Source organism: Camelina sativa, chromosome 15 (genome assembly GCF_000633955.1).
Source record: "Camelina sativa cultivar DH55 chromosome 15, Cs, whole genome shotgun sequence".
NCBI lineage: Eukaryota > Viridiplantae > Streptophyta > Magnoliopsida > Brassicales > Brassicaceae > Camelina > Camelina sativa.
In genome coordinates, this window is record NC_025699.1 from 15,907,058 (window position 1) to 15,930,975 (window position 23,918).

Here is a 23,918-nt window from a genome sequence, read left to right on the forward strand (position 1 = left end):
GCAGAAGTGGTGAAGCCAAAAGGTAGACAAGGAGGAGCCAAAAAGAAGGCCCCAGCTGCAAAGGTGATTATTGCTTATAGTTAATTGATAGGTTGAATTGAATGACAGTAGAATCTGAAAACACTTGAGCTGTTCGGTTTTTGTTTTGCAGGAGGTTCAGGAGGATGAAATGTTGGATCTAGCACAACGGCTTGCTCAATACAATTTTGGCTCAGCAGCTGCGGATTCAAGCAGTAAGCTGATACACATTTTTGACAAAGAAGCATTGATCTAACACAAGCTATTGTATGTAATTTGGGTCCTAAAGTTAAGTCTTGTCTTTCTTGTGGTTTTATCAACAGAAGCAACTGAAACATCGAAAGCAATTGACGTGGACGATGATGATGATGACGTGGTAGTTGAGGTAGCTGCACCAGCAAAGAAAGGAGGAAGAAAACCGGCGGCAAGTAAAGCCGCAAAACCACCAGCAGCTCCGAGGAAAAGAGGGAAGCAGGCGGTTGCTTCAACAGAGGTTGCGGCGATTGGTGTGTCTCCGGAAAAGAAAGTGAGGAAGATGAGATCGTCTCCGTTTAACAAGAAGAGTAGTTCAGTGATGAGCAGGTTGGCTAACAAGGAAGAGGAGAGCAGCGAGAATGTGGCTGGAAACTCATCGTCGGAGAAATCTGAAGATGTTGCTGCGAAATCGAGGCCTCAGAGAGCTAATAGGAGGAAAATGACGTATGTGTTGAGCGATTCAGAGAGTGAATCTGCGAATGATTCTGAGTTTGATGACATTGAAGACGACGAAGATGATGAGTGATTAGAGTGAGAGAACTAACTCGGTTCTTGATATGATTCAGTTTCAAACTTTTTTTAAGTTTCTCTCTCTCTCGTCTTCTTTAGATTTGGTATTATTCTGTAATGAAACATGAAAGACATGTATCTCTCTAACGTTTGCCTCAACTCTAGATTGTTTAAGCGTTTGGTCTTATCAAATCATTCTCTTTGGTTGGTTAAGTAGATATTGCATATGAATCTGTTTGTTTTAGCATAAATAAGCGGGTTGGTGGTACATATCCAAATTTGGTCATTCTTTAGGAGCAATAGCAGAATTTGGAGATTATTTTCTTTACATACAACTTACAAAAGGTGTGTAGAGGAAAAAAATTTACACATTGCGGATAAACATGTTGACAATTAAAGGTGACTTGGGACAGTAGAAGTTAGTTAAGGGACAAAAAAGTTTGGGATTTCTATGTCAAAGTATTAATTTTTTTGGTTCTTTCATAAGCAGCAAAGCTCCATCGACGGACCGTGGCAAAAAAATGCCAAAGTAATACAACAAAGAGTTGCTGACGACAAACCAAGAACAACATTAAGGAGATCTAAACGAATAGAAAAACCGCAGAAACTCTCCAGGAAACGTTAAGTTGTGGATGGTTCTTGGTACTTCTGGGAGGGATTCACTGGAATGGAGTTCACGGGTTTGCTGCAGCATTGAACCTGAAGGTAGTAAGTCGGAAGTCAAAAACTCAAATGGAGACAGGGTAAGTATTTAAAATCGGCAAGCACGTTGAAATTACCTTTTACGTACGTAAAGACTTCAGATCTTCTTCCTATGATTCCAGAATCATCCTTTTCTCCTCCATCTGATTTTAAAGTTCAAACGTGTGAAAAAGGGTGTATAGAAGAAACTAAGCAGATATGTGGTATAGCTCCAATCTTTTTCTAACAGGAAATGAACAAATCTCTGTACAATATAAAGCAACAAGAAGACAACCAGTGACATGCAAGAGAAAGTATCAGGGTGCAATATATGTGTTAACTCTGTAACCACTACGGAAATTACTCATGTTTTGCCTTAGCAAGATGAAACTTTTGTTGAGATATATTTATATGTTCATTCACACAAACTTCTTCTCCTAGAAAATAAAATCGCACCTTAATCTTCTCATCATCATTCGCATTCCATATTTCCACTGAGCTGCTAGATGGTTGATTCTCTTTTGACTTCTCCACATCCTATAATAAGAATCACACAACTCTCAAAACAAAGCTTTTTCTATTCCAGCAAAAAGACATTTACTCAGGAATTACAAGGCAATAGTAATCTATTCAATCCAGTAACCTGAGATGACATCGAATCCAGTGTCGATAGAAGACCTTCACTGTTCCTTTCCAGCGGACTAGAATCTGTCGAGTTCGTTAAAGAACACTCATGATGAGAATATGGATACAATGCTTCTCCATTAAAAAAAATACAACTATTTCGTTTTATGATAAACATACCTGAATTTGCATCTCCATCGTCAACTTTCTCATCATCTGAGTGGGGTTTCTCATTCACAGATTTTGATCCAGAGTGTCTTTTCTTGATCTTATGATCTTCTTCTGAACTAACAGGAGATGATGACCGCAATCTTTCATGACGTTTTGACCTTTTTTCTCTTGAACTGTTCTTTTTCTCTATTGATCTTGACCTGGAGTGGCGCTTACGTCTTGATTTTTTTTCATCAGAATATCCTGGGGATGACCTAATATCTCTCCCTTTCTTACCCTCAGTTGATGGTGACCTCGACCGTCTTCCACTCCGACGCTTGGACTTTTTTTCCCTTCTCCGAGTCTCCTTGTTATAACTTCGCTTATCTTCCACTGATTTCGACCTGGACCTCCTTCGACGTGATCCTGTGTTTCTGTCTTCATCCAGCTTACTTTTCCCAACAGACCTGTTTTTCGTTTCCAATGATCTAGACCTGGACCTGGACCTGGACCTTCCCCTCCTCTCTTTCATATCATAGTTCTCATCTAAAGATTTTGACCTGCGCCTACTGGGGCGGAGATTCAGATCATCATCGTCTTGAGCAACATCAACATTCTCATGAGAACCATTGTCATTTTCCAATGATCTGGACCTAGTCCTCCCTCTGTGTTTCTGTTTGGTTTCATCAGAATTTCGAGATGCGTCTCTGGTTTTACTCCTACCTTCACGAGATCTTGACCTCGACCGCTTTTTGTGATGTTTCAGTTCCTCATCTCTAGCCTCATCCTTCATCTCTGCGGAATCTTCCGCCGATCTAGATCTTGAACGTGTTCTACGTTTTAGTTTGTTTTCTTCCTTACGTCGCCTCGGTGATCGTGAAACAGCACGAGATGATTTCTTATCTCTACGTGATGAGCTATCGCGCCCATGTCTTGACAGCTCTGAATCTTCTTTTCCAGATTTTCTCTTTTTGGGACTTACACTCCTACTTCTCCTTAAACTGGAAGAATGGTGTTCATCTGATCTACCGTATCTCCTACTTTCAGAAATATCCCTAGAATCTCTATATGGCCGCCTTCTCCCCTCATAAGTTGATCGCCGGTGATACCTTAATGGTGATCTCGATCTATGACTTCTTGGACGACGAAACGGTGGTGAATAGGACGGAGATCTCCGCCTTCGCCTGTAACTAATTGGTGATTTTGACTTTGATCTCGACCTCGCAGGAGAGTTAGATGGCGACCTGCACAAGAGAGGTGACTATCAGTTCAGGTTTCAAATTTTGTATTCGAGAGAAACATCTATAAAATTTGTATTAGAAGCCCACCTAGACTTATGATGAGCTTCTTTTTCATCATTTCCAACTCCATCAGGTCTCAGTTTCCTACTTATCTCTGCAGCTCTAGCTGCTGCAAGCTCGGTGGCAGACTTCATGGTGGCAGCTCTATTTGCTGCCTGCTGAGTGGCCACGGCTTGTTGCATTAGTATAGCCTGTTGAAATTGCATCTGCTGCATCGCGACGGCCTGTTGCATCATCATTGGTAGTGAGGACGAAGAATTATTTGAAGATGGTTTCTGAGGAAGTGATTTTGCAATCTCAACATTCAATGGTCTACCAAAGACTTCCGTATTGTTTAATGCCAAAGCAGCTGTTGCTTCTTCCGAATTTGAGTATTCTATGTAGGCAAGGTTCTTTGAATCAGTTATACTACAGTCAACTACTGTGCCACAGAAGCTAAATAGCTGCCTAAGTTGTTCAGTTGTAAGCGATGGACTTAGGTTGCTAACTTGGAGAAATTTCTTCAATGAATCCCCCTTCTCTCCTCTTTCTGGAGAACCTAAATCAGAAGCTACTTTAACTCATGTGTATCACAAAATAAAAGAAAACTAGATAAATATCTACTGGAGATTCAACTTGACATCGAAAGATAAATATGGAGAGACTAGCATTGAAAGGCACAATACCTAAAGATCCCTTGTTTGATTGAGCCTGTGCTTGCATCTGAGAAGCATGAGCTTGAAGGGCTTGTGCGGCAACAATGGCCTGCGCAGCAGCCATCGCTGCAGCAGAAGGAGCCATAGGCACCTGACTTAGGTTACCCATACTTGTCGTTGCAGCTATAGCAGTCATCAGCAAATTCTGAGGAGGATGGTTTAACTTGCACATAGTAGTGTTCACACATCTACCATTAAGATATTCCCGACAGACTTCCCCAAGCGAAGCTCCAACTCCAGGCAAAATAGCACCACCTGAAGGACCAGAGGAAATGCCTGGAACCATTCCCAACAACCCCGGGAAAGCACCCGAAACAGAACCTGTGTAATTCGGCATGTTTGGCATGGTTTGATTTATAAGATTCGAATATGAAGCTGGAGCAGAACCCATCAGTCCAGTCGAAGAAGACCCTGTTTCAGAATTCCATAAAGTCAAGACCTTTACCAATCAAACAAAGTTTCTATATACATAAAGAGTCTTGTGATCGTATTGATTTTTACCTTGGCTAAAGAAGACAGGAAAGGGACTTCCCATGATGGCACTCCCATTGCATTCAATATTAACCATATAGTTTCCTCTCTTAGGCACAACATAAGTAACAGCATAACTCCCATCTCCAACATCTTTAACCACTCCTTGTTGATCAGTACCACCAACACCAACACCAGGAGACACTTTAACTCTAATCAAAGCTCCACCATTAGGAACCTTCCTTCCATCTGAATCCTTTGTGACAACAACAAATGTACAAGGCACACAAGCCGTTCCACCACCAACCCCAGCACCCGAAGCTGTGGACTTGCTAGGATCCACAGGACCAATTGGTTTCCTCGACAAGTAATCAGATTCATCATCATCCGAATCACTATCAGATTCCTGATGTACCACGGAAGACGGTGCAACAGCTTCAATCAAATGCGTGGTTTGGTCTACACCTCTGAATGTAGCTTCAAAGGCTGCTTTTGCCGCAGCGTCTTTCTCACCTTCGTCTTTGATTTTCGCATCTTCCGCATGTTTCATCCAAAAGGGCTTACCAGCAGCAGCGGCTGAACCACGATCTGAAGCCATCAAAACCAAAAAGTACCAACTTTTTTGTTCTTCAATCTCAGATGAGAGCTAAATCCCTAATTCGGGAATTACAATCGAAAAGAAGCAGAGCCTAAGATTCCATTACCGAATAACTAAAAATAGCAGCAGAATGGTGAAATCGAAGGTTGAATTTGCAGTTTTAGGGTTTCTGAGAAATCTAAGACGACGAAGGAAGAAGAAGAAGAAGAAGAAGAAGAAGAAAAAGGTCGAATCTTTTTTATCTAAACTAACATTAACTTACTTCGCTATATTTGCATCTTTGGTCCTCATATATGTCAAACTTACATATTTGATCGCGTACTTTCAATACACGTGAATCGAATACGTAAGAGTTCAGAATACGCTGAGGAAGTTTATGATAGATGGGAGGTTTGCATGTAACATTGTAACTAACAGATAAGAATTTTTACAATTCCAAAAGTTGCAGATAACACAAAGCAAGACAACAATAAGGTAGGTTGCTCTTCTTGGTACTTTCACTTTTGGGAGGATTCATTGGACTGGAGTTCTTCACGGGTTTGTTGCACAAGTATTTTCTCAATAGCATCCATGAAGCCTGATAGGTTTTGCCGAGTCTGTAAATCCAACGAATTCGCTAGTTCCTGATGAGTAGAGCAAGAGACAAATTGTTAAGTATAGCTAACCAAAAGAACTTACATCTACGATGTTGCAAACTGTATTTGGTCTTAGGCCAAGGGCTTAATCATGCTATTACTATCTGAGAGGTTCGATTTTGAGAGGTTAAATCAGACTGACAGCAACGACCAGGAGAAGGAACTAATAACACCCCATCCTTATTTTTACCAACAGAAAGGACCTTTGTTTATGATGGAAGAAGAAAGTGTTGTGAGTTTGGAGAAACATTGTCTTACCTCAACTTTGCAGATAAGGCTCAGAGAAATTCCCTTTGACTGATTGTCCGAGCTCTTGAGAGATGCAAGCTTCAATGGGGTATTCAGCACTGGCCAACCATCAGAGACCTTTAAAAATGCATCAATACCTCCAGCTATATGAGCCACTATTGTTTCATCTTTGTCGTAGTATTCGAAGGTGCGCCTGCCATAGGATCATAGAACATGCAGTCAATTGGCTTGCTCAGACAACTCAATGACATGATTTAGCTACGAAAGAAATATTCAGCTCTTAAGCTGAAAAGGAAGGCTCACCTGATTCTTTTCGAACTCGTCACAATATATTTTCTCAAAGTGGTTGAAATAATTCTATCTTGCACTTTGGCGACAACCCACTGGACCGAAGATCTTGTGTCTAGCACTGCAGAGTGTAACCTTACCTGCCTGCAGTTTTAAGGTATGTTATGACACACTCCTTAAGATTAAACAAAATGTAACTTTGGTAATTGAGATACAGTTTCAGATTGATAAGTAATACAAATTTCAGGACATAAAGAAGCTAGAGCACAGACCTGAAAGAATCAGCAGCCTTGATGATGTCTCCTATGTATATATCATTTGGAAACATCTGAGAGAGAAAGTAGATTTCAATTTTATTCACAGGAATCAACAAACAGATACATTTATCTAGATCCATGCAAAACTAAAACATAACAGTCAGCAGTGAAAGAACGGAGAGTGTCGTTACCTCCAGTTTTGAAATCTCTGTAGTTTTATCCTTCAGGTATATTATCAATTCATGGATCAATTCAGATGGCTCAGTAGTGTGTTCAAATTTGTGCTGTCCAGGCAAGCCGTCTAGTTCTGGAATATATGTTCGGAGTTGGAGCCTAATAAAGTTTCCATCAAACTCGAGCACCTTCAAGCCTGTCAATGCGTCTTCAACTTGTTCTGCAGCATCAAACCTGAAGGTAGAAGAAGTGAAGAACTCTAATGAAGACAGGGTAAGGGTGTAAATCTGAAAGAACATTTAAATCACCTTTTACGTATAGAATCCAGATCTTCCAATGATTTAAGAATCATTTTTTTCTCCTCCATCTGATTTTCGAGTTCAAAGATCTGAAAAAAACATGTGAGTGTATATAAACAAAGAAGATAGGATCTTTTTGCCTCAACGTGCTCGGGAAAAGTAGTTTAGTACACTCTACCACATTAGCTCTAATCGATCAGGCAAATCAAGAGTTGAAATAACTGAAAGATAATATTGTGAAAAGATGAAATTTTGTTGAGATATATACATGTTCTACACACACAAGCTTCTTCTCCTAAAAAAACCAATAAAATACCGCACCTTAAACTTGTCATCATCATTCACTTCACATACTTCCATTGAGCTGTTAGATGGTGGATCCTAAAATGAGAATCACATAACCCTCAAAAATAAGAATAACATAACTCTCACTGAGGAATTATAATGAACAATGTATTCAAGACAGTAACCTGTGATGACATAGAATCCAGAGACAATAAAAGACCTTCAAGATCCCTTTCCAGCCTACTAGAATCTAACAAACTCATAAAAGAAAAACTCATATTGTAAAAATAAATAAAGTAGGACATAGATACCATGCTTCTTCAACATGAAATAAGTGGAAGAAAACTAACATAATACCTTCAGCATGAGACCTAGAAAGACGTTCAATCTCTTCAGAAACTTTGGCACTTTCAGCCTCCACAGAATGAAGCTCCTTTCTCAAATACTCCAAGTAAGCCTCTGTGAGATTCATATAAAATCTTTCTAACATTTACTAAATTAAACCACCAGTTACTAAATTCTCACAAAGAAAGGGTTCAAAGCAAATAGCAAACCTGAATCTTCAACATCGCTGTAATCTTCAACAATCTCATTCACGTTCTTCTACACAAATCCCATAAACATGTGAAAAATTTAGCCATCTATCCCAAATTTAATTAGACCACAAAAATCCTAAATTTATCGCAATTACTTGAAACTGAAGAACAAAATCTTGGACCAGAGTCTCGGAATCGGATTCTCCAGGTTCGTCTCTGCAGTTCCGGTGAATGAACTCGAGCTCTTTCACGCGGCTGAGAGAGAACAAAACAAAATAGATGAACAAGCAAACACAAAAACCAAGGACTCGAGAGAGACGAGGAAGAAAAATAAACCTGCGAATCGCTCGGAGATCGAGAGATCCGTCGTGGGTATCTTCTTCCATTGAAGAAAGCTTCAACCTTGATGATGAATTTTGGCGCTTACTGTTCCAAGTGAAGAGAGTGTTGTAGCGGTGAAGTTGAAAAGCAGAGAAGACAGATTTCAATTTTCAAATGGGAAAGGTTAAAGAGAAAACATAACCTTGTAAAATCACCCCTAGATTTATACTTTTATTCGACATTCAACCCAAAAATTATATTTTTAGTCAATTAGACCCTCAGAAATGGAGCTAACTACAATTCCGGTTCAATTTATGATGGTCAAGTATTGGACCGGTTGGTTTGTTCTGTTTAAGTCTTTAGAGATGTTCTGTTTAGAGATTTAGCTTTTCAAGTACTTTAATTTGATTTATATACATACTGTATATGAAAGATTTCAATACTCCAGAACAAATTATTGTTTGTTATAAGCAAATTTTTCTAACATGGTTGGACTTACGAATTTTTATAATAAAGTGTCTCAGATCAACTAGTGCCCAAAATTCAATTTGCGTTTAATTTAATTTATTTTTTCAGTTTAAATAGTTGAATTTTTCTTATAACCAATTGAATTATTACACAATTATATATATATATATATATATTATTTTTGAAAACAAGTAATCGACTTATACTTAGCTGATTAACATATCTTATTATATAAAGTTTGATGTTAAAGTTACTTATTAACAAAATCGTGACACGTGTCAATTATATCATTCAGATGTTGACACATGTCAATTCCAAATATTTAAAATTTTTTAAAAATAAAAATGTAAAAATTCAAAACTTACCAGAAATATAAAAGTAAAATAGAAAAAAAAAACCTAATTTTATCTAAAACTATAAAGAAATTATATTATTTTATCTAATTAGTTATACAATTAATTACTGTTTCTAAAAAAATATAAATACTCACCTTTTCATAAAGAAAGAGATTGTTGAAGTTAAAAAAAAAATAGATCGTCTCGTATTTTTTTCACCAATCAAATAATTTATTCAAGAAGACTGCTATTATATTGTAATATATAAGTTAGGATTATGTAAGATTAACGAATGCAATTTTGTAACTATAAAAAATGTTAAAGTGAAGAGATATGTAATAGATTATATTTAATGTGTTTGTAAAGACAATTTGTTGGTAGTAGTAAAGACTAAAAAGTATATTTTAACAGTAAAATATATTTGTGTGTACAAATACACTTTTAATGGTAATGTAGATAGTAAATTTGTAAATAGATATACATTAGTGTATTATAGCAAAAAAAAAAAACAATTATTTTCTATAACTAAAAGTTTATCTCTTTACTTTTATACATTGTTTTTACTTACGAAAAGAAATAAATATATATTATTTGTTAAAGTTAATTTTAATAACTTTGAACTCATCTACAACTATTTCTTTAACTAAAAATGTATCTATTTACATTTTTTTTCAACCAAACAATAAATTAAAAGGAAATTCCTCGGTTAGTTGCCCAAGGCGGAGGGAAGGAATTTACAAAAGAAACTTCAGAGATAAGAGAACACGAAACATGGGCAAGACAATCCGCCTTCTTCTTCTTCTTCTCTTCCCTCTGGATGCATTGACAGCGATCGTGGCAAGGTGATGCTGGTAGGTCTTTCCAGTCTTCTCAGGAACTGAGCCGCAAACGACGACATCTTTCACGATCTTGGCATTCTCTGCTATGGTTTTCTTCATATCGTTAAAAAGGAGAAATTTTGGGAAATTTTAGGTTGGCCTACAACAACGCTTCTAGCTCTGAATGCAGGGGGAAAGGGCTCCGTCTTAGACACTTGGCCCCCAACAACAAGGTTTGCTCCTTACCAACGCAACACTACCAGTTTGTTCAAAGAAAATGTGATTAATAGTCTCAACTACAAAGTCACACCTTTTACACCAAATATCACATTTGATACCTCAGTGTATCTTTTTACTTTTATAGATATTTTTTACTTACTAAAAATATTTAATTTCTATTTTTTGTTAAATTTTATTTTATTTTAAAAACTCTAAACCCGCACATTGGGCGTTCCTAATCTAGTTTATATATAAAGAAAGAGAGAAAGGTAGAAGGCGATAATTTACTTTTATTTGTATACTTTGGTTACATCTTTTAGGTTTTGTTTTATAGCTTCCTTTTTCTAATCCAATTTGCTAATTAGTAGTCCTGTTAAGTCTTGCTTAAACTATATATATATATACTTACTTCTTTCTAGCTTTTGCTTTTACAACCTAAAATTCTCTAGTTTCGTTGATTTTTGAATTCAACGTTTATTACTCTCTCGAGCTATCGATACTTCCGCAGCGCAAGCGATTCATTAATGAATTAAATACTCATTTTCAAAACAAGGTCATTACTTTTAATCTATGAAGTACATTTATGAAATAATTACTCATTTTCAAAAGAAATATCATTACTTTTAATCTACACTAGTACATTTTGAATCACATTTATGAAATAAATCTTCATTTCAAAAAAAAATGTCATTAATTTTAATCTATACTAGTATTTTTGAAGTACATTAATGAAATAATTTCTCATTTTCAAAAGAATATCATTAATTTTAATATGTAATAGTATTTTTGAAGTACATTTATAAAATAAATCCTCAGTTTCAAAAGATGTCATTACTTTTAATATATACTAGAATTTTGAAGTACATTTATGAAATAGATTCTAATTTTCAAAAGAAAGTCATTACTTTTAATCTATAGTTCTATACTAGTATTTTTGAAGTACATTTATGTAATAAATCCTCATTTTCAAAAGAATGTCATTGTTTTAAATATATATTAGTATTCCTAATCTAGTTTATATATAAAGAAAGAGAGAAAGGTAGAAGGCGATAATTTACTTTTATTTGTATACTTTGGTTACATCTTTTAGGTTTTGTTTTATAGCTTCCTTTTTCTAATCCAATTTGCTAATTAGTAGTCCTGTTAAGTCTTGCTTAAACTATATATATACTTACTTCTTTCAGCTTTTGCTTTTACAACCTAAAATTCTCTAGTTTTGTTGATTTTTGAATTCAACGTTTGTTACTCTCTCGAGCTATCGATACTTCCGCAACGCAAGCGATTCATTAATGAATTAAATACTCATTTTCAAAACAAGGTCATTACTTTTAATCTATGAAGTACATTTATGAAATAATTTCTCATTTTCAAAAGAAATATCATTACTTTTAATCTACACTAGTACATTTTGAATCACATTTATGAAATAAATCTTCATTTCAAAAAAAAATGTCATTAATTTTAATCTATACTAGTATTTTTGAAGTACATTAATGAAATAATTTCTCATTTTCAAAAGAATATCATTAATTTTAATATGTAATAGTATTTTTGAAGTACATTTATAAAATAAATCCTCAGTTTCAAAAGATGTCATTACTTTTAATATATACTAGAATTTTGAAGTACATTTATGAAATAAATTCTAATTTTCAAAAGAAAGTCATTACTTTTAATCTATAGTTCTATACTAGTATTTTTGAAGTACATTTATGTAATAAATCCTCATTTTCAAAAGAATGTCATTGTTTTAAATATATATTAGTATTTCTGAAGTACATTTATGAAATAAATCCTCATTTTCAAAAGAAAGTCATTAATTTTAATCTATACTAGTATTTTTGAAGTACATTTATGAAATAAATCCTCATTTTCAAAAGAATGTCATTATTTTTAATATATATTCTAGTATTTCTGAAGTACATGTATGAAATAAATACTCATTTTCAAAAGAAAGTTATTACTTTTTATCTATACTAGTATTTTGAATCACATTTATTAAATAAATCCTCATTTTCAAAAGAATGTCATTACTTTTACTTTTAATTTGTACTAGTATTTTGAATCACATATATGAAATAAATCCTCATTTTTAAAAGAATGTCATTATTTTTAATTTATACTAGTATTTTTGAAGTACACTTATGAAATAAATCCTCATTTTCAAAAGAATATCATTAATTTTAATCCATACTAGTATTTTTGAAGTACATTTATGGAATAAATCCTCATTTTCAAAAGAATTTCATTACTTTCAATAAATAATAGTATTTTGAAGTACATTTATGAAATAAATTCTCATTTTCAAACCAATGTCATTAATTTTAATCTGTACTAGTATTTTTGAAATACATCTATGAAATAATTAATCATTTTCAAAAGAATTTCATTACTTTCAATCTCTATTAGTATTTTACTATTTTTTGAAGGATATTTATGAAATAAATTTTTATTTTCAAAGGAATTACAAAGAATGTTATTACTTAATCTTTATTAGTACTTTTAAAATACATTTATGAAATAAATCATTTTCAAAAGAGAGTCATTACTTTTAATCTATACTAGTATCTTTAAAGTACATTATGAAATGAATCATCATTTTCAAGAGAATTTCATTACTTTTAATCTATATTATTATTTTTTGAACGGCATTTATAAAATAAATATTCATTTTCAAAAGAATTACAAAGAATGTCGTTACTTAATCTTTACTAGTATTTTTGAAATACATTTATGAAATAAATACTCATTTTCAAAAGAAAGTCCTTACTTTTAATCTATACTAGTATTTTTGAAATACATTTATGAAATAAATACTCATTTTCAAAAGAAAGTCCTTACTTTTAATTTATATTAGTATTTTTGAAATACATTTATGAAATAAATTCTCATTTTCAAAAGAATGTCATTACTTTGAATCTATAATAGTATATTTGAAATACATCTATAAAATAAATCCTCATCTTTAAAAGAATGTCATTACTTTTAATTTATACTATAGTACAGTATTTTTGACTTGAATCACTATCCATTTGATTATTGCTCTATAAACGATTCAGAATCGGGTTGGTCATTCTTCACGGGACTAAGGCTTACGTTAATATTACTGGGCTGGCCTTAAATTAGTTTAATTGTTTAATAAATAATTATTTTATTTTTAATTAAACAAAATTTGTTGGAGAATCCGTTTTTTTCTTTTCGAAATAAAATTAAGAAAAATTTCTTGATGATGAATTTTGGCGCTATTGTTGTTCCAAGTGAAGAGAGTGTGTGTAGTAATGAAGTTGAAAGCGCAGTGAAGAGAAGAGACAATTTCAATTTTCGAAATGAGAAAGGACTGAAAGAGAAAACCACAATTTCAATTGAGTCCCACACTCTCTTCTTTATATAGCTGGTCCCCATATTATTTCACTCTATTTACTCGTTCAAGTTTGATAATTATATGTTGGGTTTGACAGCCGGTTCAACCATGGTTTAGCGGATTTTAGGCAGGTTTTTACGGTTTTATCCGACTTTCTAAGAGCATTTCCAGTGGTGATTTGTGGAAAGATTTCTTTTAATTAAAAATAAAAAATATTAGAATTACATTATTGAGGAAAGAGAAATAAAAAAATGTTTCTTGTTTAGGTATTTTAGAAACTGTTTGAGAAATGTTTATCCATTTTTCTCTTTTTCTTATTAGTCAATCTTCTTTTATTAATAAAATATCTAAGTGTTCAGGTTTTAAGTATAATCCGGACCATGATACCTTCTAGTTCGCAGTTAAACCGATTTAACCGGCCGGTCCGGTTTGGGGTTTCAAAATATTACTCTCTATCCATATTTCAAAATTCCATAGCCGCTAGTTGGACGGTAAAGGTGGATCTAATGCATATGAGAGAAATGGGAGCTTGGAGCTTATAAGAGGATTAATTGAAAACTAATTTTTAATAATTATTTTATTTTTTATTTAGTATAGTAATATATAATGTGAAATATAAATTGTTTCGGAAACAAGTACAAGTTTTGAGTTGTGGATTCTTGAAGACTTGGTTAAACATGAATCCGTTCTCGACAAGCGGGGTTTCTTATTTTTTAAAGAGAATAATAAATAGTGATCGTAATAATTCGATTTTTTATTTGAAATGTTTTTTACAACTATTTAAACTTTAGTTTTATAGCAAGGGTCTAATTAGTTAGATATCCCATGGAGATTGAAAATTTAGGAAAAAAAAAAACATCCACAAAATTATCAATACTGTACTACTTAACTTAACTCATGTAATTAAGTTTTTTTTTAAAAAACAAATAGCAAGTTAAGTGTGTGTTATATACTAAAATGTCACATTTAGAAGAAAAGGTAAGGTCTTTTTAAAGGTTAACAAAGTTAATATGTACATGTTGCAATTCGTTTTAACAAAAGCAAAATATACTTGTAAAGTGTTAAGATTTATTATATCATGCAAATATTAATATTGCAAAAGATATTTAACTTTAACCACACCAAAACGAATCACTTAATTTCGGTTTGGTTCTGTTGTTTTAGAGAAGGTTGTTTTTGCTCACTCTTAGGAAAATCACAACAAATACACACTAAGTACTTTAGCCTAATTAAGGACTGTTATACGCAACTAGCTAAAGCAAAACCAAATGTAACCGATTGAAATTCCATTCTGAAATCTATTTTCACATAGTTGTTTTTGTTACCAAGTTTAGGCTGTTTAGCACAAAGTCCACATTCCACAATTAAACACAAGCCAAATCAAAACCAAAACCAAAATAATCTGTTTAAAAATTACATTGAAGAACCCTGGATCAGATTGTTGTTTCCTTCACTTCAGATTTTGGTGCATCAGAATCTATTTGCGTTGGAGAAAGTCTTTTAAAAGTTTTCTTCCAGCCACGTTTCCAGCTTTCTCGAGCAAGCGTGAGCTCTCGCAGTTTCTGATTCAACCGTTTCAAGATCACAGGTAAAGCTCTTTGGTGATCTTCTCTCACTATCTCAAACATGTCTCCATCATATAACACTTCAAGGCATCTGTAAAACTTCACACCAAGATCTTCCACTCTCATCTCTCCCCTCATAACTCTCTCCGCACTGTCCACTGCACATCTCAAAGCACTCATCAACATATCCGCCTCGTACATCTGATCTTCGCATTTAATCATCTCTTCTTCGACTCCGGTTAACACCTTACCTCCCTCGAAATCATATCTCTTCACAACACACGTGTTGTTCAGAACCGGGTCTGAGACCGGTGACCGTAGCTCCTCGGGGATAAGGCTATAGTTAGGTGTCACTCGTCGTTGAGGATTAGACCTTTTCCTTTTCTTCAGAGGGAGGTTCAAATCCTTTGGAGACAAGATTCTTTTCTCATTCTTTCTCTCCAAGTTGGTCTCATCCCACCCTCGCTCTTGCGGGCCAATCTTTGGATCACCACCAAGACAGTCTTGATCGTGTCGGGTCTCTTCAACTCCAACTTTTTGTTTTCCTTTGTCACAGTAGGCAAGTCGCATGAAGCGTTGGTAGAGAGTCTTGTGTTGCTCTATCAACTGTAGAAGATACGTAACGAATTTGTCATACCCGAATCTTTGGGAGTGGAAGCCTTTACACAAGGAAGTGTAGAGTCTCATCTCCGAAGAACTTAGTCTCTCCTCGATGGCCTTCAATAAGTCATTCAACTTCTCTTTCACTTCTGATTCTGAATGGACTTCCATCTTCTCTTTAGGGTTGGTACTATATAGTTTAACCCTAATCCGTGGACCGGCAGCAGTACTAACCTTTGGATCATTATGATTAGGGTTTTCTTCTTTCGTCTTCTTCTCATCAATCATCCGATCACGAAGATATTTTTCTCTTAGCCCACGCAAAAGAAGACTATTGAATTCGGTCTTTCCAATTATACCGTGAGTATAGTTTTGAGTCATGGTTCTAAACTCTGCCATATCTTGTTGAATTCTGAAGAATCTCCTCCTGATTAACAAAAAAGCTTTCAAAAACGAGAGAAACTAGAGATCAGGATTGGGTTTGAAAGGAGGCCTGGGCATAAAAACCGGGTTCGGATTGGGTTCGGGTTTGCCTATAAAACTCTATTGGGTTCTATTTTCTAATACCCGTGAGTTCGGGTTAGGATCGGGTAATATCCGATACCCGTTTGGGTATCCAATAAACCTGAACATATAAACATATTTATAATATTTATCATTAATATAATGCAATTACCCTAAAGTTATGATTATAATTTTGAATATTTCATTTAGTTTTATACCTAAATATCAAAAATAATCAAAATATCTAAAATATATTGTCACATAAGTCAAACTTTAACTAAATTTATTTAAATTTTATTAATTTTAATTATATTTTTTCGGGTACCCGGTAGTTCGGGTACTAATTGGGTTCTGAAAATTGTAACCCAAACCGACCCGAACCCAGTATTACCTGAACCGAACCGAACCCAAACATAGTAAAATACCCGAATGAGTTCTATTTTCCATTACCCATTAACCCGAACCCGAACGGGTAATACCCAAACCCAAACGGGTAACCCGAATGCCCAGCCCTATTTGAAAGCAAAAGCTGAGAAATATAACAAATATATATATCTCTCAGCAAGTCATAGAGTTAATAGGAGAACTAAACCTAAAGACGCACCAAATTATACAAAAATAAAATTAAGTTGCCTTATACAGTAAAACCTCTATAAATTAATACTCTATAAATTAATAAACACTATAAATTAATAAATTTTGTAGGTCCCAAGTCGAGTCACTGTAAAAATTAACAAAATTCGATAAGATAATAAGATAATAATTTTTTTGAAATCCCCATATAAAATATGGTCCCAATAATATCATAAATTAATAATCATGTAAATTTACACATATATATATATATATAGTGATATAATAATGTATGTTTCTCCTAAAGCTCAATTCTATAGAACAATTGTAATGTTGTATTTTCAACCTATAACTATATATCTCTAAAATATTCTATAACATGTCATAAAAATAGTTAAATTTTAAAGTTTTCAATTTTTATTTATGCATCATTTACAATTTTATAATTTGACAGACTATTAAAATAGGAAAATTGATACTATTCATAAATTTGGATTTATGTATGTCATGTGTATATAAAAGTCAATTTGTCTATAGTATTTGTAATTAATTGTCAAAAATGTTTTCTAAATATTAAAAGTTCAATTCCTAAACCATAAAATTTACAACATTCAAAAATCTCTTATTTTGCTAAAATTGTCTCAATTCATAATTTTAAAAAATTTAAACAGTTAAAAATATATCTATAAATTAATAATTATTATCTTATAATGTAAATTAATAATTAATAATTTATAGATAAATTAATATCACTATAAATTAATAAAATATCTTGGTCCCAATATTATTAATTTATAGAGGTTTTACTGTACCTTCCTCTCTTATCTTTAATTTTTCCTTTTTTTTTTCTTTGTTGCATAGACAGACATCAAGACTTAAAATATATATATAAATATTAGTTTAGGAAGCTGATTAATTATTTATAACCAAAAATTAATCTGATCATCCATATATAAATAAATAAAATTCAAGTACTAGTTCAAAAGCTAAAAATCTTCTATATTCTTGTGAGCATCTTTAAACAGAACAGAACAAACCAACCTTATTAGTTATTACAAAGTTAAAATTGTATAGAGTCCTCCGGTCTAAGAGCATGTACAACAGTGGTATTTAATGGCTTTTTAGGATTGCTTAAAAATAAAAATAAATCATAATACATAATAAAGTTAAAATCGATTCTTAATTAAGCATTTTTAGTATCGATTCTTATCTCACATGCGTCTGTCTCTGATTGGTTCGTGAATTTAACAAAAGAAAAAAAAAAACATCGACGTAAGCTTTTTTTCCTCTCTTCCCCTCTCTTTCATTTCACGAACCGATTCCAAAATCGGTGTTTTTTTTCTCAAGTCGGAATCCGTTGAATTGAGAGAGGAGATGAATCGGAAATGGTTGAATTTTCCTCAAGTTTCAATCTTCTAAACTCCTCGACGCTGTCTCTGATTTTGGTTTTAAACCAACCGATCATTGTGAATTCATCTAGGGTTAGGTGGCTTTTTGGAAGGGAATCATCGCCGCTCCTGCTTCTGAATATCCACAAAGTTTTTCGTTTTAAAAGTTTACTAGATTTTAACCCGCGGTATACCGCGTGCATATAGTTTTATTATTATTTATATTTTATATTCTATTTATTTGTTAAATATTGGATGTTTTATAAATAGAGAAATAACATAATTTCTGGCCGCTTGTGCGACTAAATGTTTATATTAATTTTTTAACCTGTAATATACTATATGACTATTTGTTTATTATATTTAGTTTGTTTTGTTTAGTGTTTGAGATTCTATTTCGATTTTTAATTATTATAACAAATATATAAGGGATCTAAATACATAATAAGTCATTTATATGATGTGATTAAATACATAATAAGTCATTTATATGTTGTGATTAAGTCACATTTTTCTAATGAATTAATTATTTTACACAATCTTAGATAAAACAAATTGATTTTCTATGTCAGATATTATAATATTTATAGTGTTGGCAAATAATAAAATGAGGATTTAATCCGTGTTATCACATATTTAATAATATTTTATTAATTCTAACACGTACTTTTTACAACCATATTATATAGTAATTTTACATATTCATAATATTTTAAATTTACATATTCATAATATTTTAAATTTTATTAAATTTATATATATATTAATTATAATATTTAAATAATTAGGAATCGAAGTTCTCTTCTTGCGTTAAGAATCAAAACTAACAGGTTTAGAAAATAAAATGGAAAATATATCATAGTTTATGTCTCTATATAATATTGATTGCTGTTTTTTATTTTTAGTTGGAATAAAAAGTAAAATATTTAGGAAACAAAATCTGAAATGATGTTATTTTTGGAAAGTTTTTAGGGATTAAATTTGTAAATAAGTTTTTAAATACATATAACTTCAAGGGTGAAACATCAAATATACTTCAAAAATGTTAATATAGATTTAGGAAACAAAATCTGTGGTGGTACTATTTTTGGAAATTTTTGAGGAGTTAATGTTGTAAATAAAAATTTAAATAAGTAAAACTAAAAGGGCATAACACAAAATGTACTTCAAAAATGTTAATATAGATGATTTTTTAAATAAATTTAGATACATATTTTGCTTAGGGTCTAATTGACTCAAAAAATAATTTAGGGGGTTTAATGTAGAGCAAAAGTATAAATATAGGGGTGGTTTTACAAAGTTATATGTTTCTCTTTCTTCTTCTGTCTCTGTCTCTGTCTCTTCACCGCTACACACTCTTCACTTGGAAGTTGGAAACAGTAGCACGAAAAATTTCATCCCCAAGGGCCAAGGCTGAAGCTTTCTTCAATGGGAGAAGATACCCACGAAGGATCTCTCGATCCGCAAGCGATTTCGCAGGTTTTTTTTTGAATTTTTTTTCTCTCTCTCGTCTCTCTCATGAGTCCTTGTGCTTGCTTGTTCATCTATTTTGTGTGTTTGTTTTCTCTAAGCCGCATGAATGAGCTCGAGTTCGTTCACCGTAATTGGAGAATCCGATTTCGTGACTCTGGTCCAAGATTTTGTTCTTCAGTTTTCAAGTAATTGCGATAAAATTTGGGATTTTTATGGTCTAATTAAGTATCTCGATTAGATGGCTAAAATTTCACAATTTTTTTTATGTAGACGAAGTTGAATGAGATTGTTGAAGATTCAGGTTTGCTTTGAACCCCTTTTTTACAGCTTTCTTTTTCAAGTAATTTGGTAACTGTTGTTGTTTCTTGAGGGATTAAGACTTGAGTGATGATTTAGTTATAGTTAGACAAACAAAATTTATATGAATCTTCTCACAGATGCTTACTTGGAGTATTTATTTGACAAAGGATTTTAAAAGATTTGGTGGATTTTAGTTTATTAATCTAACCGTTTGGGATTTTTTTCCACGTTTTCCTTTTTCCGTGTAGTAGTATTATTATATATCAGTGTATCTATATAATTAATCACACAGTTAACAAAAAAGAAATAAAACCCTAAATTGCGATCTCCATCATTAGCTCTCTCTCTCTCGAGTCTCGATCGTCAACAAATTGCGCTCTCCCTCCAACACGAAACTCTTCTCTCGCTTCTGTCTTTATTTGATTAGATTCGTTTCGTTTCGTTTCGTTTCGTTTCTTTTCTGAGTGTGTTTGTTTGTTTGGTAATGATGATGAAAGGTTCGTGTCCAACTAAAGAGCACTTCCTTCCCAGGAAGCGATCCAAGGACAATTATGATCGGTTTATACCGAATAGGTCTGCCATGGACTTTGACTACGCTCATTACGCTCTTACCGAAGGAGGAAGAAAAGTTCAGGATGAGGTAACTTCACCATCCAGAAAAGCCTACATACAAGGATTAGGTCAGATCTTGAATATGAATCGAACCCGGATCCTCGCTTTCAGAAACAAACCTCAACCTCAAGCTCTGCTTTCTACTAGTAGTATTCACTCTGTTTCTTCTTCTGATCCTCACCAACCCGTAAAGCCTCGTAGATACATTCCTCAGACTTGTGAGAAAACCTTGGACCTACCTGACATTGCCGATGACTTCTACCTTAACTTGTTGGACTGGAGCAGTGCTAATGTTCTAGCCGTGGCTTTGGGACACACTGTTTACTTGCGCAATGCATCCACTGATCTTACATATGAGCTTGTGACCGTTGATGAAGAGGAGGGACCTGTCACATGCGTTAACTGGACGCAAGATGGTAAATCTCTTGCAGTTGGTCTTCACAACTCTGAGGTGCAGCTGTGGGATTCTTCTGATGGTAGACTGATAAGAACTTTGAAACGTGGTCACCAGTCAAGAGTGGGTTCATTGGCATGGAACAATCACATTCTAACAACTGGAGGAATGGACGGACGGGTCATCAACAATGATGTGCGGATCAGATCACCCATTGTGGCTACTTACGTGGGTCACACTGAAGAGGTTTGTGGTCTCAAGTGGTCAGCATCAGGACGCCAACTAGCAAGTGGTGGTAACGACAGTGTGGTACACGTATGGGATCTTTCCTCCAACTCAACTAGGAGGCAATGGCTGCATAGGTTTCAGCAACATAGAGCTTCTGTGAAAGCTCTTGCGTGGTGCCCTTTCCAATCGAGTTTGCTTGCAACTGGTGGTGGTGGCAGAGATCAGACGATTAAGTTCTGGAATACACTCACTGGGGCTTGCTTGAACTCAGTTGACACCGGCTCTCAAGTTTGTTCACTGTTATGGAGCAAAAACGAAAGAGAACTGCTTAGCTCACATGGGTATACACAGAATCAGCTTACACTTTGGAAGTACCCATCCTTGGTGAAAATGGCTCAACTCACTGGTCATACATCAAGAGTTCTTTATATGGCACAGAGTCCGGATGGGTGTACCGTGGCTTCAGCAGCACCAGCACCAGACGAGACTCTCATGTTTTGGAATGTTTTTGGAGTACCAGGGACCGTCAAGAAACCTGTTCCAAAGGTAGCTCCCAAGCCATTCTCTAATTGGAATCATATTCGTTGAAACTGTGAAGACTCTTTTTGACACTTGACATCAAACAATGTGGCACGGATTATATGAGTATTAGATAGTGTTGTGGTCAATTATTATAGGCACTGTATATTATTAGATCTCCAAATGTAGCCTTAGTTTCAAGATTTCAATATTCCAAATGTGTGTGAAACATGTATATATTTCTCAACAAAATTTCATTATCTTTCAGTTTTTTCAACTCTTGATTTGCCTGATCGATTAGAGCCAATGTGGCAGAGTGTATTAAACTACTTTTCCCGAGCATACTGTCCTTTCAATTATAGTTTCCCCTTTTTCACATGTTTTTAATTGGAGGTAACAAGACTCTCCATTCTTTCACTGCTGACAGTTATGTTTTAGTTTTGCATGGATCTAGATAAATGTATCTGTTTGTTGATTCCTGTTCCTTTTTGTGAATAAAATTGAAATCTACTTTCTCTCTCAGATGTTTCCAATGATATATACATAGGAGAGACATCATCAAGGCTGCTGATTCTTTCAGGTCTGTGCTCTAGCTTCTTTATGTCCTGAAATTTGTATTACTTATCAATCTGAAACTGTATCTCAATTACCAAAGTTACATTTTGTTTAATCTTAAGGAGTGTGTCATAACATATCTTAAAACTGCAGGCAGGTAAGGTTGCTAGACACAAGATCTTCAGTCCAGTGGGTTGTCGCCAAAGTGTAAGATTGAATTATTTCAACCATTTTGAGAAAATATATTGTGACAAGTTCGAAAACAATCAGGTTAGCCTTCCCGTTCAGCAGTTTAAGAGCTGAATTTTTTTTTTCGTAGTTAACTCATGTCATTTGAGTTATCTGATCATGTCCTATGATCCTATTGTAGGCAAAGATGAAACAATTGTGGCTCATATAGCTGGAGGTATTGATGCATTTTTAAAGGTCTCTGATGGTTGGCCAATGCTGAATACCCCATTGAAGCTTGCATCTCTCAAGAACTCAGACAATCAGTCAGAGGGAATTTCTCTGAGCCTTATATGCAAAGTTGAGGTAAGACTATGTTTCTCCAAACTCAACAATTTCTTCTTGATTTGGTCATTGTTGTCAGTCTTATTTAATCTCTCAATAATCAAACATTTAAGATAGTAGTATCATGAAAATGATTAAGCCATTGGCCTAAGACTGAATACAGTTTGCAACATTGTAGATGTAAGTGCTTTTGGTTCTGCTAAGGTTAAACAGTTTGTCTCTTGTTATACTCGTCAGGAACTAGCGAATTCGTTGGATTTACAGACCCGGCAAAACTTGTCAGGCTTCATGGATGCTATTGAGAAAATACTTATGCAACAAACCTGTGAAGAACTCCAGTCCAATGAATCCTCCCAAAAGTGAGAGTAACATGGATGCTTTGTTTTGGGAGTTGTGTGATTCTTATTTCAGGATGTGGAGAAGTCAACAGAGAATCCACCATCTAGCCAGCTCAGTGGAAATATGGGGTGCGAATGATGATGACAAGATTAAGGTGCGGTTTTGTTTTCTAGGAGAAGAAGTTTGTGTGAACATAGAAATATCTCTCAACAAATGTTTCCATCTTGCTTGGCCTGATTAATTAGAACCTAATGTGGTAGAAAGCTCTAAACTACTTCTCCAAGCACGCTAATGCAAAATGTTGTTTTTATATTGTGCAGAGGTTTTTAATAGGAAAAGATTAGAAGAGTTCTAGCACATATCTGCTTAGTTTCTTCTATACACCCACCCTTTTTTCACATGTTTGAACTTGAAAATCAGATTGAGGAGAAAAATGATGATTCTGGAGTCATAAGAAGATCTGGATTCTTCACGTAAAAGGTAAATTTCAACGTGCTTACCGATTTTTACATCCTTACCCTGTCTTCTTCATTTGAGGTTTTTCACTACCTTCAGGTTCGATGCTGCAGCAAACCAGTGAACTCCATTCCAATGAATCCCTCCCAGAAAGAGTGTACCAATCAAGAACCAACCTCGACTTCACAACAACTTAGCGTTTCCTGGAGAGTTTGTGCGGTTTTTCTTTCGTTTCGATCTCCTTTAATGTTTTGTCGTCAGTAACTCTTTGTTGTAGTACTTTGGCATTTTCTGCCACGGTCCATCGCATGACATCTAATGAGAGGGAGCTTGCTGGTTCATGTATATGGA

General features: G+C 34.1%; 5 protein-coding genes across 14 annotated transcripts in view; 2 read left to right on the forward strand and 3 right to left on the reverse strand.

Annotated features, from left to right (window-relative positions):
• LOC104748512 (DNA topoisomerase 2-like) overlaps nucleotides 1–978 on the forward strand; it is an 8,000-nt gene extending 7,022 nt beyond the window's left edge. Inside the window, exons 17-19 of the mRNA XM_010470140.2 lie at nucleotides 5–63; nucleotides 152–233; nucleotides 342–978. Coding sequence (XP_010468442.1) covers nucleotides 5–63; nucleotides 152–233; nucleotides 342–799 — 599 coding nt within the window. The 3' untranslated portion in view covers nucleotides 800–978. The remainder of the gene's footprint in view (nucleotides 1–4; nucleotides 64–151; nucleotides 234–341) is intronic.
• LOC104746910 (serine/arginine repetitive matrix protein 2-like) lies at nucleotides 1,207–5,517 on the reverse strand. Of its 4 annotated transcripts, none has more exons than XM_010468456.1 (8): nucleotides 4,736–5,517; nucleotides 4,205–4,645; nucleotides 3,567–4,068; nucleotides 2,269–3,482; nucleotides 2,108–2,172; nucleotides 1,921–2,001; nucleotides 1,563–1,628; nucleotides 1,207–1,482 (listed from the first exon to the last, which is right to left on the reverse strand). In XM_010468456.1, the coding sequence occupies exons 1-7, from the start codon at nucleotides 5,301–5,303 to the stop codon at nucleotides 1,596–1,598; spliced, it is 2,904 nt and encodes a 967-aa protein (XP_010466758.1). In that variant the 5' UTR covers nucleotides 5,304–5,517; the 3' UTR covers nucleotides 1,207–1,482; nucleotides 1,563–1,595. The 4 variants fall into 4 exon arrangements, with proteins under 4 accessions (XP_010466758.1, XP_010466756.1, XP_010466755.1 ...); XM_010468454.1 differs by having other exon boundaries at nucleotides 1,207–1,468; nucleotides 3,567–4,089; XM_010468453.1 differs by having other exon boundaries at nucleotides 3,567–4,089.
• Nucleotides 5,651–8,497, reverse strand: LOC104746911. 2 transcript variants are annotated; one of them, XM_010468459.2, is made up of 12 exons: nucleotides 8,363–8,497; nucleotides 8,182–8,281; nucleotides 8,045–8,090; nucleotides 7,848–7,949; nucleotides 7,676–7,740; nucleotides 7,527–7,586; nucleotides 7,215–7,294; nucleotides 6,924–7,140; nucleotides 6,748–6,803; nucleotides 6,491–6,619; nucleotides 6,197–6,380; nucleotides 5,651–5,926 (listed from the first exon to the last, which is right to left on the reverse strand). In XM_010468459.2, exons 1-12 carry the CDS (start codon nucleotides 8,410–8,412, stop codon nucleotides 5,801–5,803), a joined length of 1,215 nt encoding a protein of 404 aa, XP_010466761.1. In that variant the 5' UTR covers nucleotides 8,413–8,497; the 3' UTR covers nucleotides 5,651–5,800. The 2 variants fall into 2 exon arrangements, with proteins under 2 accessions (XP_010466761.1, XP_010466760.1); XM_010468458.2 differs by having other exon boundaries at nucleotides 8,045–8,093.
• On the reverse strand, nucleotides 14,982–16,094 carry LOC104748513. Its single transcript, XM_010470141.1, has 2 exons — nucleotides 15,733–16,094; nucleotides 14,982–15,381 (listed from the first exon to the last, which is right to left on the reverse strand). Exons 1-2 carry the CDS (start codon nucleotides 16,092–16,094, stop codon nucleotides 14,982–14,984), a joined length of 762 nt encoding a protein of 253 aa, XP_010468443.1.
• Nucleotides 19,513–23,912, forward strand: LOC104746912 (cell division cycle 20.1, cofactor of APC complex-like). 6 transcript variants are annotated; one of them, XR_761018.1, is made up of 7 exons: nucleotides 19,963–21,731; nucleotides 22,228–22,284; nucleotides 22,413–22,529; nucleotides 22,630–22,793; nucleotides 23,010–23,265; nucleotides 23,432–23,591; nucleotides 23,667–23,912. XR_761018.1 is itself a non-coding variant. In XM_010468460.2 (4 exons), the coding sequence occupies exon 4, from the start codon at nucleotides 20,532–20,534 to the stop codon at nucleotides 21,771–21,773; it is 1,242 nt and encodes a 413-aa protein (XP_010466762.1). In that variant the 5' UTR covers nucleotides 19,513–19,657; nucleotides 19,750–19,836; nucleotides 19,922–19,952; nucleotides 20,449–20,531; the 3' UTR covers nucleotides 21,774–22,080. The 6 variants fall into 6 exon arrangements, 3 of the variants coding, with proteins under 3 accessions (XP_010466762.1, XP_010466763.1, XP_010466765.1); XR_761019.1 differs by having other exon boundaries at nucleotides 23,532–23,591; XR_761020.1 differs by having other exon boundaries at nucleotides 22,413–22,416.

What these genes read in the sequence shown, in the direction of transcription:
- LOC104746910 (XM_010468454.1), bottom strand. Translation starts at nt 5,303, where the DNA reads ATGGCTTCAGATCGTGGTTCAGCCGCTGCTGCTGGTAAGCCCTTTTGG. An exon ending in TCCTGTCTTCTTTAGCCAAG is followed by an intron (nt 4,646 to 4,735) that starts GTAAAAATCAAT and finishes ATTCTGAAACAG; the next exon opens with GGTCTTCTTCGACTGGACTG. An exon ending in ATGATGATGAGAAGATTAAG is followed by an intron (nt 1,629 to 1,920) that starts GTGCGATTTTAT and finishes CTTTAAAATCAG; the next exon opens with ATGGAGGAGAAAAGGATGAT.
- LOC104746911 (XM_010468458.2), bottom strand. Translation starts at nt 8,412, where the DNA reads ATGGAAGAAGATACCCACGACGGATCTCTCGATCTCCGAGCGATTCGC. An exon ending in AAGGCTGCTGATTCTTTCAG is followed by an intron (nt 6,620 to 6,747) that starts GTCTGTGCTCTA and finishes TTAAAACTGCAG; the next exon opens with GCAGGTAAGGTTACACTCTG. An exon ending in GCCTTATCTGCAAAGTTGAG is followed by an intron (nt 5,927 to 6,196) that starts GTAAGACAATGT and finishes TCTACTCATCAG; the next exon opens with GAACTAGCGAATTCGTTGGA.
- LOC104748513 (XM_010470141.1), bottom strand. Translation starts at nt 16,094, where the DNA reads ATGACTCAAAACTATACTCACGGTATAATTGGAAAGACCGAATTCAAT. An exon ending in GGGTATGACAAATTCGTTAC is followed by an intron (nt 15,382 to 15,732) that starts GTATCTTCTACA and finishes TGTTGTGAAGAG; the next exon opens with ATATGATTTCGAGGGAGGTA.
- LOC104746912 (XM_010468460.2), top strand. Translation starts at nt 20,532, where the DNA reads ATGGACTTTGACTACGCTCATTACGCTCTTACCGAAGGAGGAAGAAAA.